At 42.8% G+C, this 17858-nt stretch overlaps 1 protein-coding gene across 1 annotated transcript; it reads right to left on the bottom strand.

Annotated features, from left to right (window-relative positions):
• Positions 1 to 320: 320 nt before the first annotated feature.
• LOC121507876 (homeobox protein Nkx-2.5-like) lies at positions 321 to 15220 on the bottom strand. Its single transcript, XM_041784246.1, has 2 exons — positions 14560 to 15220; positions 321 to 1311 (listed from the first exon to the last, which is right to left on the bottom strand). The coding sequence occupies exons 1-2, from the start codon at positions 14984 to 14986 to the stop codon at positions 668 to 670; spliced, it is 1071 nt and encodes a 356-aa protein (XP_041640180.1). The 5' UTR covers positions 14987 to 15220; the 3' UTR covers positions 321 to 667.
• Between the last annotated feature and the right edge of the window lie 2638 nt (positions 15221 to 17858).

Here is a 17858-nt window from a genome sequence, read left to right as displayed (position 1 = left end):
ACCTCCATGACTCCCCTGACCTCCATGATTCCCCTGACCTCCATGACTCTCCTGACGTCCATGGGTTCCCGGTTTAGCTGAGCCCAGAAGGCTCTCCTCCTTAACCCCCATGTTCAGCCTTGACTTCATGCATCAGCAGTTTAACACTGAGAGAGATGACAAGGCCCCAGGATAGTTTCCCCTCTAAATAAACAGTATGAGTACATGACCGTGTCCACTATCGGCTAAAAGCTGAGATGGTACATCCCTAACTTTCACTGTCAATCACCCCAAAGAGGACTGAGGCTCCTCCTCCTGAAGAATCAAACGCACCTTTTCTCATTTCTCTGATTTATTGGAGTAGATGTGAAATAGATTCAAACATTTATTTCTCAGTAAAAGCAAAGATTAAAAGTTTAAAACAAGCCTTAAAAACATCTTTTAGGTAAAAATGAGCAGAAATGCGCACAACCTGGGCATCATATCCCCAACTGTGCTTCATTAAAGGTCTGTGAGAGCTCCGGCCTTTACGCACGTGCAGTGCAGCTGTGGTGTGTTTAAGTGGCCTGAGGTCTGGGCGGAAACTGTCCTGATCTGAAAGGTGAGTCCACCTTAATCCAAGAAATACTGTCATCGAGGTCTGTGCCACAGTAATCTCCAGAAAGACTCTAGTCTTGCTGGGGGGACGCTACCAGGCCCGGATCCCCTGCAGGGAGCCCTGGCACGACGTGACCGCTGTCCCTTGGTGTGTCTGCGGCTGCGCGGATCCTCCGAGGCCGCTGACGTTGCCTAGGTTCATGTTCATAAAGGCGTTGGAGGAGCTGGAGGGGGGCAGGGCGGGGATGCTGCTGTAGGTGCAGCTGTAGTTGCTGTTGTAGGCCGGGCTGCCGTAGCTGTAGGCCGGGTATCCGTTGTAGCTGTACGGGTTGGATCCGTACGGAGCAGCGGCGGTGGCATAGCTCTGAGCCCCCCCCAGACAAGGCTTCCCGTCCCGGACCAGCACTGGCACGGCCACGCGCCGAGGTGGGGGAGGGTGGTGCTGCCCTGCCGCCTCCAGAGACTTGTCCTGCCGCTGCCGTTTGCACTTGTAGCGGCGGTTTTGGAACCAGATCTTCACCTGGTTGGAGGTGAGTTTGAGGGTGCTGGCCAGGTGCTCCCGCTCCGGGGCGGAAAGGTACCGCTGCTGCTTGAAGCGCCGCTCCAGCTCGAAGACCTGAGCCTGGGAGAACAGGACCCGGGGTCTCCGCCGGCTCCTCTGCTTCTGCGCCGGCCGCTCTGAGTCTCCCTGGCCGGCCTCAGAGGCCTCCTCCCGGGACACCAAAGCACAGCCCTCTGGGGGGGGGGGGAGAGTCAGAGAGAGGGGGTTAAACCTGAGGGGCGAGGTCCGAGCGTGTACGGAGGACGACGAGGGTCAGGCATGAGGAAGAGCGAACTCAGAGGATTATTCATTATTATTATTATTATTAATTAATGTATTTTTATTATGCACGAACGTTAAAATGTAAACTAATAATCGAACTGTTGAGGGGAAAAAAGAAGTAAAAACGACAAAAAGAACGCTAAAAAGATTAGACACTGAAATGTCAGAGAAAGAGGAAATATCAACGAACAAAAAGAGAAATACAGGAAAAAAATGTCAACATATAAAAAGATATTAAAAACACAAAATATCAGAAAAAAATCAGAAAGTCAAAGAAATGTGAATTTATGATAAAAAAAAACAAACGTGGAGGAAAAAATGTTTTAAAAATAGTCGGTAAGGCCATAAAAACAGTCTGATATTGTGACTACAATAATAAACGTTAATTTGAAAAGTCAGAATGTAAAGATAAAAACACCAAAAGTTTGAAAAGGGAAATAAAAAAATAAATCTGTAGAGGAAACGTTGAAAAGTCGATAATAATGTGGACATAAATTTTATCAGTTGAAGTTTTCTTTTCTGACTCCGTGCCAGTGTTTGGGCTCTTTGAGCTCTCTCTTGTTTATGTTTTCTTTCTTTCTTTCTTTCTTTCTTTTTTTGTCTCATTAATTTTTATTAAATGTGTATGATTTTGTAAATCAGCCCCACATCTTGCTACCCGTTTATCCGCCTGTTCACATTTATTTGTTCACATTTATTGGTGAATAAAAACAAAAAATCATAAGTTTGAGTCCTCATCTTCAGATGCAAAATTGAAAATATGAAACAAAACACAAATTATTTTCTTTCCCCACAAAAAAGAAAGTTTTTTTCACAACATGAAAAATCCAGAAGTTTCTTCATCCTCTCATTTTTAGTTTTTACACGCCTGACCCCGACACGCCTCCGTCCGTGAACGTCAGTGAAATGAGATTTTAGTCTTTAATTCTCTACATGAAAACACAACTGCTGAGGGAGTTTATTTTAAATAAAGACCAGAAAATTAAAAAGTTCTTCTTTAAAAGTGAGACACACAGTCAGAAACAGACGTGAATCTAGGGCTGGCTGAAACTAGGGCTGACTGAATTTAGGGCTGGGTGATTCAAGGGTTGGCTGAATCTAGGCCTGGAGGAATCTAGGGCTGGAGGAATCTCGGGCTGGAGGTATCTTGGGCTGGGTGAATCTGGGGCTGGGTGAATCTAGGGCTGGAGGAATTCGGGCTGAAGGAATCTCGGGCTGGGTGAATCTAGGGCTGGGTGAATCTCGGGCTGGCTGGATCTAAGGCTGGCTGAATCTAAGGCTGGCTGAATCTAAGGCTGGCTGAATCTTAGACTGCCTGAATCTAGGGCTGGGTGATTCTAGGGATGGCTGAATCTATGGCTGGGTGAATCTAAGGCTGGAGGAATCTAAGGCTTGGTGAATCTAGGGCTGGGTGAATCTCGGGCTGGGTGAATCTAGGGCTGGAGGAATCTAAGGCCAGAGGAATCTAGGGCTGGCTGAATCTAGGGCTTTGTGAATCTAGGGCTGGCTGATTCTAGGGCTGGGTGAAACTAGGGCTGGAGGAATCTAAGGCTGGAGAATTTAAGGGCTGGCAGAATCTCGGGCTGGGTGAATCTAGGGCTGGGTGAATCTAGGGCTGGAGGAATCTCGGGCTGGCTGATTCTAGGGCTGGGTGAATCTAGGGCTGGAGGAATCTAAGGCTGGAGACTTTAAGGGCTGGCGGAATCTCGGGCTGGGTGAATCTAGGGCTGGGTGAATCTAGGGCTGGAGAATTTAAGGGCTGGGTGAATCTCGGGCTGGGTGAATCTAGGGCTGGAGGAATTCGGGCTGGAGGAATCTCGGGCTGGGTGAATCTTGGCATAGATGAATCTAGGGCTGGCTGAATCTCGTGCAGACTGAAACTAGGGCTCGGTGAATCTAGGGCTGGCTGAATCTAAGGCTGGAGGAATCTAGGGCTGGCTGAATCTAGGGCTGGCTGAATCTAGGGCTGGGTGAATCTAGGGCTGGAGGAATCTAATGCTGGCTGAATCAAGGGCCGGGTGAGTCTTGGGCTGGCTGAATCTAGGGCCGGAGGAATCTAGGGCTGGCTGAATCTAGGGCTGGAGGAATCTCAGGCAGGCTGAATCTTGGGCTGGGTGTATCTAGGGATGACTGAATCTAGGGCTGGGTGAATCTTTGGATAGCTCCATCTAGGGCTGGATAAATCTAGGGTTGGAGGAATCTGGGCTGGCTGAATCTCAGACTGGGTGAATCTCGTGCTGGCTGACACTAGGGTTCGAGGAATCTAGGGCTGGCTGAATCTAGGGCCGGAGGAATCCAGGGCTGGCTGAATCCAGGGCTGGGTGAATCTAGGGCTGGGTGATTCTAGGGCTGGCTGAATCTAGGGCTGGAGAAATCTAGGGCTGGAGGAATCTCAGGCTGGCTGTATCTTGGGCTGGGTGAATCTAGGGCTGACTGAATCTAGGGCTGGGTGAATCTAGGGCTAGCTTCATCTAGTGCTGGGTGAATCTAGGGTTGGAGGAATCTAGGGCTGGCTTAATCTAGGGCCAGAGGAATCTAGGGCTGGCTGAATCTCGGGCTGCCTGAATCTAAGGCTGGAGGAATCTAGGGCTGGCTGAATCTCGGGCTGGGTGAATCTTGGCATAGGTGAATCTAGGGCTGGAGGAATCTAGGGCTGACTGATTCTTGGGCTGGCTGAATCTAGGGCTGGAGGAATCTAAGGCTGGAGGAATCTAGGGCTGGGTGATTCTAGGGCTGGCTGAATCTAGGGCTGGAGGAATCTCAGGCTGGCTGAATCCTGGGCTGGATGAATCCAGGGCTGAATTTATCTAGGGCTGGGTGAATCTAGGGCTGGGTGAATCTAGGGCTGGCTGACTCTAGGGCTCGAGGAATCCAGGGCTGGCTGAATCTAGGGCCGGAGGAATCTAGGGCTGGCTGAATCTAGGGCTGTGTGAATCTAGGGCTGGAGGAATTTAAGGCCGGAGGAATCTAGGGCTGACTGAATCTAGGGCTGCGTGAATCTAGGGCTGGAGGAATCTCGGGCTGGCAGAATCTCGGGCTGGGTGAATCTAGGGCTGGGTGAATCTAGGGCTGGAGGAATTCGGGCTGGAGGAATCTCAGGCTGGGTGAATCTTGGCATAGATGAATCTAGGGCTGGCTGAATCTCGTGCAGACTGAAACTAGGGCTCGGTGAATCTAGGGCTTGGTGAATCTAGGGCTGGGTGAATCTAGGGCCGGCTGAATCTAGGGCCGGCTGAATCTAGGGCTGGAGGAATCTCATGCTGACAGATTCTTGGGCTGGCTGAATCTAGGGCTGTGTGATTCTAGGGCTTGCTGGATCTAGGCCTGGAGGAATCTAGGGCTGGAGGAATCTCAGGCTGGCTGAATCCTGGGCTGGATGAATCCAGGGCTGAATTTATCTAGGGCTGGGTGAATCTTGGGATGGCTCCATCTAGGGCTGGGTAAATCTAGGGTTGGAGGAATCTAGGGCTGGCTGAATCTCAGACTGGGTGAATCTCGTGCTGGCTGACACTAGGGCTCGAGGAATCTAGGGCTGGCTGAATCTAGGGCTGGATGAATTGGGGGCTGGCTGGATCTAGGGCTGGCTCAAACTCAGGCTGGGTGAATCTAGGGCAGGAAGAATCTAGGGCTGGCTGAATCTCAGGCTGGGTTATTTTAGGGCTGGCTGAATCTAGGGCTGGGTGATTCTAGGGATGGCTGAATCTCAGACTGGGTGAATCTCGGGCTGGGTTATTTAAGGGCTGGGTGAATCTAGGGTTGGGTGAATTTAGGGATGGCTGAATCTAGGGCTGGGTGAATCCAAGGCTAGAGGAATCTAAGGCTAGGTGAATCTAGGGCTGGGTGAATCTCGGGCTGGGTGAATCTAGCGCTGGCTGGATCTAGGGGATGGCTGGATCTAGGGCTGGCTGAATCTAGGGCTGGCTGAATCTCGGGCTGGCCGAATCTAGGGCTGGGTGATTCTAGGGATGGCTGAATCTAGGGCTGGGTGAATCCAAGGCTGGAGGAATCTAAGGCTTGGTGAATATAGGGCTGGGTGAATCCAAGGCTAGAGGAATCTAAGGCTAGGTGAATCTAGGGCTGGGTGAATCTCGGGCTGGGTGAATCTAGCGCTGGCTGGATCTAGGGGATGGCTGGATCTAGGGCTGGCTGAATCTAGGGCTGGCTGAATCTCGGGCTGGCCGAATCTAGGGCTGGGTGATTCTAGGGATGGCTGAATCTAGGGCTGGGTGAATCCAAGGCTGGAGGAATCTAAGGCTTGGTGAATATAGGGCTGGGTGAATCTCGGGCAGGCTGAATCTAGGGCTCGAGGAATCTAGGGCCGGCTTAATCTAGGGCTGGCTGGATCCAGGGCCGGATGAATCTAGGGTTGGCCGAATCTCGTTTTGGCTGAATCTCGAATTGGAGGAATCTAGGGTCGGGTGAAAGTAGGGCTGGCTGAATCTAGGGCTGGCCGAATCTAGGGTTGGCTTAATCCAGAGCTGGCTGAATCTAGGGCCGGATGAATCTAGGACTGCCTGAATCTAGGGTTGGCCGAATCTAGAGCCGGCTGAATCTAGGGCTGGGTGAATCTAGGGCCGGATGAATCTAGGGTTGGCCGAATCTCGTTTTGGCTGAATCTCGAACTGGAGGAATCTAGGGTCGGGTGAATGTAGGGCTGGCTGAATCTAGGGCTGGCCGAATCTAGGGTTGGCTTAATCCAGAGCTGGCTGAATCTAGGGCCGGATGAATCTAGGACTGCCTGAATCTAGGGTTGGCCGAATCTAGAGCCGGCTGAATCCAAGGCTGGAGGAATCTAAGGCTTGGTGAATCTAGAGCTGGGTGAATCTCGGGCTGGGTGAATCAAGAGCTGGCTGATTCTAGGGCTCGAGGAATCTAGGGCTGGCTGAATCTAGGGCCGGAGGAATCTAGGGCTGGCTGAATCTAGGGCTGGAGGAATCTAGGGCTGGCTGAATCTAGGGCTGGGTGAATCTAGGGCCGGATGAATCTAGGGTTGGCCGAATCTCGTTTTGGCTGAATCTCGAACTGGAGGAATCTAGGGTCGGGTGAATGTAGGGCTGGCTGAATCTAGGGCTGGCCGAATCTAGGGTTGGCTAAATCCAGAGCCGGCTGAATCTAGGGCCGGATGAATCTAGGACTGCCTGAATCTAGGGTTGGCTGAATCTAGAGCCGGCTGAATCTAGGGCCGGGTGAATCTAGGGTTGGCCGAATCTCGTTTTGGCTGAATCTGGAGCTGGGTGAATCTAGGGTCGGGTGAATCTAGGGCTGGTTGAATCTAGAGCCGGCTGAATCTAGGGCCCGGTGAAACTAGGGCTGGCTAAATCTACGGCAGGGTGAATCTGTGGCTAGCTGAATCTCGTACTGGGTGAATCTAGGGCTGGGTGAATCTCAGACTAGGTGAATCTAGGGCTGGCTGGATCCCAGGATGACTGAATCTAGGGCTAGGTGATTTAAGGGCTGGCTGAATCTAGGGCAGGCTGGATCTAGGGCTGGGTGAATCTCAGACTGGGTGAATCTCGGGCTGGGTCATTTTAGGGCTGGCTGAATCTAGGGCTGGCCGAATCTAGGGTTGGCTTAATCCAGAGCTGGCTGAATCTAGGGCCGGATGAATCTAGGACTGCCTGAATCTAGGGTTGGCCGAATCTAGAGCCGGCTGAATCTAGGTCTGGAGGAATCTAGGGCTGGCTGAATCTAGGGCCGGAGGAATCTAGGATTGGAGGAATCTAGGGCCGGAGGAATCTAGGGCTGGCTGAATCTAGGGCTGGCTGAATCTAGGGCCGGAGGAATCTAGGGCTGGCTGAATCTAGGGCCGGAGGAATCTAGGGCTGGCTGAATCTAGGGCTGGCTGAATCTAGGGTTGGCTTAATCCAGAGCTGGCTGAATCTAGGGCCGGATGAATCTAGGACTGCCTGAATCTAGGGTTGGCCGAATCTAGAGCCGGCTGAATCCAAGGCTGGAGGAATCTAAGGCTTGGTGAATCTAGGGCTGGGTGAATCTCGGGCTGGGTGAATCAAGAGCTGGCTGATTCTAGGGCTCGAGGAATCTAGGGCTGGCTGAATCTAGGGCCGGAGGAATCTAGGGCTTGCTGAATCAAGTCCGGAGGAATCTAGGGCTGGGTGAATCTAGGGCTGGAGGAATCTTAGGCTGGCTGAATCTAGGGCTGGCTGCATCTGCAGTAAGATGGCGTTTAGCGAGAACTTGCGCGGTAAAATGAAGGAAGTATTTACATTATAATGGTGCATTAACCCTTTAAAGCCTGATACTCAAATAAAAGACAGAAAATTCGGTTTATTTGGAACTGAGACATTTATTTTAACCTCCTACTGAAATCTAAATAAAAGAAAGTATTCCTTAGAATTTCCCATGATGCATTAGGCTTTTCTTGACAATCCACTGGAGGGAGTTTTGATCCTCAAGGGTTTAAAGCGAATATTAATCATGTTGTTTAGACAGAGGTCTCACAAAACAGTGACTTTAAAGGTTTAATCATTGAGGAAGCCTTCTAACAACAAAGCAGTTCTCTGGTGATTAGGGGCTTTTTTACCCGAACCTGAAGATGAGTCAGGCAGGACTCGCCTTAATTTAAGAGACAAACTAAAGAAAACAGCTGGAATATTCCAGAAACTTCAATAGAAAAATTAATTCAATAGAAAATGGTTGTCTGATTTCTAAAAAATTATAAGAAGAAGAAGAATAACAATGATAATAATAATAATAATAATAATAATAATAATAATGATGATGATGATGATGATAATAAGAATAAGAATACCAGATAATTACCAGAGAACTGCCACAGTGTTGTTAGGAAAACTTGATAATTATTAATATTGTTAGTAGGTTATTATTACTGATAATTATGAGGTTATTATTACTGATAATTATGAGGTTTTTACTCTGATAATTATGAGGTTATTACTCTGATAATTATGAGGTTATTATTACTGATAATTATGAGGTTTTTACTCTGATAATTATGAGGTTATTACTCTGATAATTATGAGGTTATTACTCTGATAATTATGAGATTATTACTCTGATAATTATGAGGTTTTTACTCTGATAATTATGAGGTTATTATTACTGATAATTATGAGGTTTTTACTCTGATAATTATGAGGTTATTACTCTGATAATTATGAGGTTATTACTCTGATAATTATGAGATTATTATTACTGATAATTATGAGGTTATTTCTCTGATAATTATGAGGTTATTTCTCTGATAATTATGAGGTTATTTCTCTGATAATTATGAGGTTTTTACTCTGATAATCATGAGGTTATTATTACTGATAATTATGAGGTTTTTACTCTGATAATTATGAGGTTATTACTCTGATAATTATGAGGTTATTACTCTGATAATTATGAGGTTATTATTACTGATAATTATGAGGTTATTACTCTGATAATTATGAGGTTATTATTACTGATAATTATGAGGTTATTACTCTGATAATTATGAGGTTATTATTACTGATAATTATGAGGTTATTATTACTGATAATTATGAGGTTATTACTCTGATAATTATGAGGTTATTACTCTGATAATTATGAGGTTATTACTCTGATAATTATGAGGTTATTACTCTGATAATTATGAGGTTATTATTACTGATAATTATGAGGTTATAACTCTGATAATTATGAGGTTATTATTACTGATAATTATGAGGTTATTACTCTGATAATTATGAGGTTATTATTACTGATAATTATGAGGTTATTACTCTGATAATTATGAGGTTATTACTCTTATAATTATGAGGTTTTATTACTGATAATTATGAGGTTATTATTACTGATAATTATGAGGTTATTACTCTGATAATTATGAGGTTATTACTCTGATAATTATGAGGTTATTATTACTGATAATTATGAGGTTATTACTCTGATAATTACGAGGTTATTATTACTGATAATTATGAGGTTATTATAACTGATAATTATGAGGTTATTATTACTCTGATAATTATGAGATTATTACTCTGATAATTATGAGATTATTACTCTGATAATTATGAGGTTATTATTACTGATAATTATGAGGTTATTATTACTGATAATTATGAGGTTATTACTCTGATAATTATGAGGTTATTATTACTGATAATTATGAGATTATTATTACTCTGATAATTATGAGGTTATTACTCTGATAATTATGAGGTTATTATTACTGATAATTATGAGGTTATTACTCTGATAATTACGAGGTTATTATTACTGATAATTATGAGGTTATTATTACTGATAATTATGAGGTTATTATAACTGATAATTATGAGGTTATTATTACTGATAATTATGAGGTTCTTACTCTGATAATTACGAGGTTATTATTACTGATAATTATGAGGTTATTATTACTGATAATTATGAGGTTATTATTACTGATAATTATGAGATTATTATTACTCTGATAATTATGAGGTTATTACTCTGATAATTATGAGGTTACTATTACTGATAATTATGAGGTTATTATTACTGATAATTATGAGATTATTATTACTCTGATAATTATGAGGTTATTACTCTGATAATTATGAGGTTATTACTCTGATAATTATGAGGTTATTATTACTGATAATTACGAGGTTATTATAACTGATAATTATGAGGTTATTATTACTGATAATTATGAGGTTATTATTACTGATAATTATGAGGTTCTTACTCTGATAATTACGAGGTTATTACTCTGATAATTATGAGGTTATTATAACCGATAATTATGAGGTTATTATTACTGATAATTATGAGGTTATTATTACTGATAATTATGAGGTTATTATAACTGATAATTATGAGGTTATTATTACTGATAATTATGAGGTTCTTACTCTGATAATTATGAGGTTATTATTACTGATAATTATGAGATTATTATTACTCTGATAATTATGAGGTTATTACTCTGATAATTATGAGGTTATTACTCTGATAATTATGAGGTTATTATTACTGATAATTACGAGGTTATTATAACTGATAATTATGAGGTTATTATTACTGATAATTATGAGGTTATTATTACTGATAATTATGAGGTTCTTACTCTGATAATTACGAGGTTATTACTCTGATAATTATGAGGTTATTATAACCGATAATTATGAGGTTATTATTACTGATAATTATGAGGTTATTATTACTGATAATTATGAGATTATTATAACTGATAATTATGAGGTTATTATTACTGATAATTATGAGGTTCTTACTCTGATAATTATGAGGTTATTACTCTGATAATTACGAGGTTATAATTACTGATAATTACGAGGTTATTACTCTGATAATTATGAGGTTATTATAACTGATAATTATGAGGTTATTATTACTGATAATTATGAGGTTATTATAACTGATAATTATGAGGTTATTATTACTGATAATTATGAGGTTATTATAACTGATAATTATGAGGTTCTTACTCTGATAATTATGAGGTTATTATAACTGATAATTATGAGGTTATTATAACTGATAATTATGAGGTTATTATTACTGATAATTATGAGGTTATTATAACTGATAATTATGAGGTTATTATAACTGATAATTATGAGGTTATTACTCTGATAATTACGAGGTTATAATTACTGATAATTATGAGGTTATAATTACTGATAATTATGAGGTTATTATTACTGATAATTATGAGGTTCTTACTCTGATAATTATGAGGTTATTACTCTGATAAATACGAGGTTATAATTACTGATAATTATGAGGTTATTATTACTGATAATTATGAGGTTCTTACTCTGATAATTACGAGGTTATTATTACTGATAATTATGAGGTTATTATTACTGATAATTATGAGGTTATTACTCTGATAATTATGAGGTTATTACTCTGATAATTATGAGGTTATTATTACTGATAATTATGAGGTTATTACTCTGATAATTATGAGGTTATTATTACTGATAATTATGAGGTTATTACTCTGATAATTATGAGGTTATTATTACTGATAATTATGAGGTTATTATTACTGATAATTATGAGGTTATTATTACTGATAATTATGAGGTTATTACTCTGATAATTATGAGGTTATTACTCTGATAATTATGAGGTTATTACTCTGATAATTATGAGGTTATTACTCTGATAATTATGAGGTTATTATTACTGATAATTATGAGGTTATTACTCTGATAATTATGAGGTTATTCTTACTGATAATTATGAGGTTATTACTCTGATAATTATGAGGTTATTACTCTGATAATTATGAGGTTATTATTACTGATAATTATGAGGTTATTACTCTGATAATTATGAGGTTATTACTCTGATAATTATGAGGTTATTATTACTGATAATTATGAGGTTATTACTCTGATAATTATGAGGTTATTACTCTGATAATTATGAGGTTATTACTCTGATAATTATCTGATAATTACTATTATAATTATCTGAGTAAATACTGCCTGTATATACCTCAGTTGGTAAAATGCCAGCTGATTACTGGGTATTTAGAGCTAATATCAGACTAATCCCTGTCCCCCTCCAGGGTCATGGCGGCCCTCTAACATTTCTAAAAGCTCTAACCTGTGCTGTGGTGGATCTTCTCTGAGCTTTAGGCCTGCTATCTGTTCAACACTCTGTTCCTCTGCCCAGCCCTAGAATAATCCAGACCCCTCTGATTCAGATGAACATGGTCCTGGTTTGGTTTTAGGCTGGACTCTGGAGACTCCCTGAACTCTGAGTATTTGGATGTCTCTGTTTGGCTCTGACGGCGTGCTTACTGGCGCTCCTTCTCAGGCCTCTTTAGACTAATTGTGGGTTTATGGTCCACACATCATAACAGACGTGGCGGCGGCGCTCAGCCACTAGAAAGTGTTTGACATTTACAGACTTCCCCGGAGCCGTCTCGGGCCTCCGTACCGACCCTGACCATTTGATGGCTCTTTATTGGATGTTGTCCAGAGAGCTCTGACAGACTGAGGTTTGAATCTTTAGCGGTCTTTTCTTTATTCTGCTCCCTCCTCTGGTCACAGAGAAGTAGACCTGCACTCAGGGGCTCCTAGGGGCCACAGTGGGCAATCAGCCGGGACCTCCTAGAAGCCTCTAAAATATCCTCATACTAGGACTCTGACTAACGAGGTATGGATTTCAGCGTTAATTAGGGGTAAGAGTCAGTGAAACTGCATCAAAATAGAGTTAGATTATCCAAAATAGACCCAAAGAGGACCCCTGGCCCCAGCAGTGAGGTCCAAGCTCCTAAAAAGTCTCTAAGGAGCTGATGATGGAAGGGCAGACCTCAGACCTCAGACACTGAGACTCTGGACTGGTGGAGGACTGTGTACCAATGTCAGATTAGTGTCAGGAGAATGGATAGACCGCTGATAGAGCATCTATTTTGATTTTCTTAGTTCCACCTGGACCAGAGTCATGTCCAGGTATGAGGATGAGGATGAGGATGAAGGACTGTGGGTATGTCAGCAGGAAAGAGATGATTTTTCTCTCTTTAGGATGAATTTCTAGCTAAATGGTTTTATACTGGTTTTAATCTGGTTCCTAACTTTAAATGAAAAATCAACTTTGACTGTACCAAGTTCACTCTGAGCGTCCTGCTGTCATATTTACAATCATATTTATGATACTAATGCTAAATAACATTTAAATGCACGTTTGCAGATGGCTTCAGGACTTTTCTCGAGTCCTTAAATGTTTTCTGCATCCCTCCGATGGGTGTCAGCGCATTAGTGTGCCGATTATACTCCAAGAGTGCCGTCAGTATCGTGATTGGATTCTTTTCCAAAAAGACCCTCGTTTATAATAGCTGTCTATTAAAAATATGAAGAAGTTAATGACAGTGAAAATGAAGGTTATACACGTATAAGATTGAACTAAATGGAACTTTAAATGAATTTAAATGAATATATTCTGGATAAATACTCCACTACAGCGCGTTTAATGAGCTTACCTAGTAATATACAGTCCCTAACAAATGTATGAGACCAGCTGTCATCTCTGTCTCAGAGACCATCCAGCATCATGAAATGCTTTAATGCAGACTCTTTCATTTTCAGTCAGCTCTCCACGTTTTACCATTTTGAACAGGAATGAGGAATTTCAAACTGAATTCACCCAAATGTGAGCCGGCTCACTGGGCTTCTCTGAGAAGTCAGAAATGAATCAAGCATAACATTCAAGCACTAAAACTCATTTTTCTGTTCAGGAATGACAGTAAATAACTATAATCTGACATATCAGAAATATTCATGTGCTTTACTATTTTTTCAGTTTTTTGTAAATCAGTCAATGTGAAAATTCATGGATAACAATAATAATTCTATTTCAGCATTAAAATCTCATTTGGGTTAAAGAGTTTCTACATATTGGTGTATTAACCATTGCAGAAACATCAAAATGGTTTAGGTAATTACCAATGCTGTTAATTTAGGGCAGCAGGGCAGAAACCTGACTGTGGTCAGGGTTAGGGTGGGCTGATACATCTGTGAAGCTCTGTACTCATTAAAATGATTTATTTATAGCAGGAGTGCTAACCAGAGGCCTGTTTTTGGGGAGTATGAAGAACAACAAAGAATCTACTCTTAAGGACGTTTGGCGCCAAAGATACTGGATAAATTTAAAGGACGCTCTGGTTTAGTTGAGCACAGTTTTCTAGGCTCTGGATTTTTTAAACTTGAACCAAAAAAATTGACAAAAACGCGGGAAAATAATTAAATTTAGTGAAATCATTTGGTAGAAAAACTGTTGGACATGTACCAGAGTAAGTCCGCCTTTTCCACCTGGACCAGCTTGTTTCCTAAAGGGACTAAATTGTCAGGGACATGAGGACTGAGGTTTTAAAAATAGTTGTCTTTTGTTTTAAATGTACAAAGCGGAACTGGTTTGTGCGTAACGGAGAGAGAAGTCCGGGGATTCTGCGTCAGGTAGCCGGATTATTGCTTTCTGTTAGGCATCACGCAAATGATTTTCCAGCCACTGAAATTTGAGACTTCAGCCTAAACGCCTCCTCGTTTTAGCGGGTTTTTAAACCATGATTCCTGTTGGTACTCTGGTTAATTTCCCTCTTTTATTCTTTGCTACGTGGGTTAGGGTTAGGGTCCTTTTGTTGTCTCCTGTTCGCCCTGAACAGCTGCAGCCTGCGCGTAAACTCACTGTTCTCCTGCTCGTCCAGCTCGGCAGCCTCCAGCTTGGCTCCCTGCAGCCCGGGATGGACGTACATGTCCGGGGACAGGCTCGTCTCCCCGCGGTCCTCCTCCCCCCGCACAGCCAGCGCGCTGAGGTACGCCAGGTTGTCCTCCCCGTCCGAGAAGGAGGGACTGTCCCGAGCGCCGGCGAGCATGCAGGACGGCGGGGTTTGGAAATGCTGCTGCTGCTGTGGAGGAGGAGGAGAGCCGGCCAGGTGCTGCTGGGTGCTGTGAACTCGGTGCTGGAGCTCCAGGGAGCCGGCCTGCTGCTGCTGCTGCTCCAGCTTCAGGATATCCTTGACAGAAAACGGCGTGGAGGTGAGCGGGCTCTGCAGCATCATGTCATCCAGCTCCTGCTCTGCAGCACCGAGGAAGTGAATCCCGCCGAGTAACATGCACTCCCCCTTTCCCTCTCCACTGTTTTCCTAACAAATAATTGAGCTTAAAGCCCCTTCTTTGGTAAGTGGAGGTGCGTTAAGCCGCTGGAATCCCTCATCGCCATAAATCGCAGGAAAACGTGAGCAGTAGTCCTGTTTTTGTCCATGCAGGTCTCCTCCTGACAGATGTAATGTCAGGCTTTGTGAGTGGAGTTTGGACCGGGGCAAAGACGCGCCTGAGCCTCCTCTGCTCTCGGGGGGAGGGGTGTGAAATGAAAAGTCCGTGCGGGCCTGAAGGGAGAGCGAGGGAAGGTGGGGCGTGCGTGACGTGGGTTCCCGTTCTGGTTTTGTTTGTGGACTTTTGTGGAAATGGAGGACACACAGTTTCCCTGACACGCTGCTCCTCCAGTGGCCAGTGTTGATCCCTCGGTGCTGAATTCACGTCAGTTTGAATCTTTTACGCACAAAGTGGCGCTAAAGCGCTGCGTCGTGGCCGCAGATTTCTGCCTCCCCATCTCCGTGATTCAGGTATGCTTCTGAACATGCTACTTCAGGTTTTCCTGGCTCCACTCTTGGAATTCTATGGCGTTTTATCCGTGCGTAATTTTGTGCGTAAAGCTTTGAACGATGAGCACCAAGCGGCACACTTCCTCCATTAACAGTGGCACGTCAAGGTCAAAGGTCAGGTCAGGGATGATAGAGAGAGAAGGAGGTTAGTGAGGGTAGCAGGGTGGGGAGTCTCCTTCTTTTACAGGTTTACTGCAACAAATTTTATCTTTACGCCAAACAAAAATCCTGATTTTTGCTCCTTTTTCTCTCCAGGACCAACACACCCTGCTGCTCTGACACCTGAACTCTGCGTTTGTTTTCACCTCAGCGGGGCCCACCACGTTTAAACAGAAAAATCAAACACGTTGGTCGCAAAGAGAACTTTGTTTAGAGGTAAAACCCAAACACAAAATTCAGAGTGCTCCAAAAACGCTCCTGGATAAAACCATGAGCACAGATACGATCAAATATTTACATTAAAGATCAAAATCACAAAATATATCAACACATCCTCCAATTTTGCAGAAATTCTTTGTCAAAATTTGTTAAGAGAGCAAAAACGTCTCATTTGAGAAGTCGATTGAAATATTCGATCATTTAAATAATGAATATTAATGGAATTCAACCCTCTGGTTCTTGGACCAGAGAGTAAACCCAGACCAGAGGACCTGAGGGGTCTGGGCTCTTCATAAGGGACTAGAAACCCTGGTGAAAAAGAAGAACTAGTACTAGTCCAGCAAAACTGTGAAATGGTCTGATTGTGGAATCGATGAATAAAAATATCAGAGGACAGAAACAACAAAGAGATATTGATAATTCTCTAATGAGGACGAGGCGCTTCTGTCAGAGAGCTGCAGGAAAAACTTCTGTTTGATGTAGACTCACCGAAAAAGAAGCTCTTCATCAAGAGGGGAGAAAAACTGAATTTAAACAGGAGCTTACACCTGAAACACGCCCTACATCTGGTTCATCTAGAAGATTCTTAGGTGAACAGTTCAGGGTTCTTCCTCTGGTGGACTCAAAAATATTCCCAGAGAAAGTGGTGAGTCCTGTTTAATGCTGTATCAAACACGCTGCTCTGAGAGGGTTGCTGCTTCAGGAAACGTCTCACTGAAACTCTAAAACTGCTGAGAGCTGAACTGGAACGCTGTTCAAACAGGATCATTTTATCTACAGACGAGGTGGATTCTCCTTTTCTGTCCTACGACAGTGAAAGGACCGATACACCCTCTGGTCCTGGATCGGCTCGGTCCTTGGATTTTTAACTTTTTTGTCCATTTCAAAAATGAATCATGGCCAATACAATTTCACTTTTTAGACCAAAAAAATACAAAAACCCCTCTTAGATATCAAAGTGAAAATAGAATTCTACAAAATATTTTCAATGAAGTAAAAATCTGTGATGTAAAATAATCCACTGCATAAATATTCAGCCTCTTTACAGGGACTGACCTGATTCAGCAGAGGTCCAGCCAGCTGGTGCTAGTCTGTCAGTGACTGTAGAATAAACACACCAGAGTCTGGAAGCTCCAGGCACTGGTTAGCCAGTATTCCTGGCTACCATTACACCATAAAGACAAAAGAACAACTCAGAATAAAGGTTATTGAAAGTCTAAGTCAGAGGATGGAGACAGAATCATCTCCAAGTCTCTGAACATCCCCAGAGTTCAGTTAAATCCAGATATGTCACATGTGTAAATCTGCCTGGATCAGACCGTCCTCACTAACTGAGAGGGCGAGAAGGAGACTGTTTCTGCAAAATAGAGGAAAATCCTGGAGGACAATCTGAATATCTTTATATTCCAGTCAGACATCATCAGCACAGACATGAATGGTACATGTTTGTCATCATGTCACTGATGGCATTAATATACAATGAAAACAGAAGTGGCCCCAGGACGGATCCCTGAGGTACCCCTGTGTTAAAAAAGGCAGGTTTACTTTCTCAGTAGTGCCTGATTCTGTCCTCTTTACCCAGTAGTTAAACCAGTTAAAACCAGTTTTAGAGGGATGTTTTCATGGTTGACTCTGGGATTGTTGACAGGCAGAAAAAATGAAAATCAGCTGATCATTAAAATCAGTACTGACAGTTTTAAGACAGGGTTAAAGAGCGTCGAGGACATCCTTCTGTTCATTCCCATAAACTGCTGAAACTCCATCAGTCTAAGCTCAGGTTTAACTCCTCTTTATAGAAACTCCATCAGTCTAAGCTCAGGTTTAACTCCTCTCTATAGAAACTCCATCAGTCTAAGCTCAGGTTTAGCTCCTCTTTATAGAACCTCCATCAGTCTAAGCTCAGGTTTAACTCCTCTCTATAGAAACTCCATCAGTCTAAGCTCAG

This window comes from Cheilinus undulatus, linkage group 4 (assembly GCF_018320785.1).
Source record: "Cheilinus undulatus linkage group 4, ASM1832078v1, whole genome shotgun sequence".
NCBI lineage: Eukaryota > Metazoa > Chordata > Actinopteri > Labriformes > Labridae > Cheilinus > Cheilinus undulatus.
This window is presented reverse-complemented; position numbering and strand designations above follow the sequence as displayed.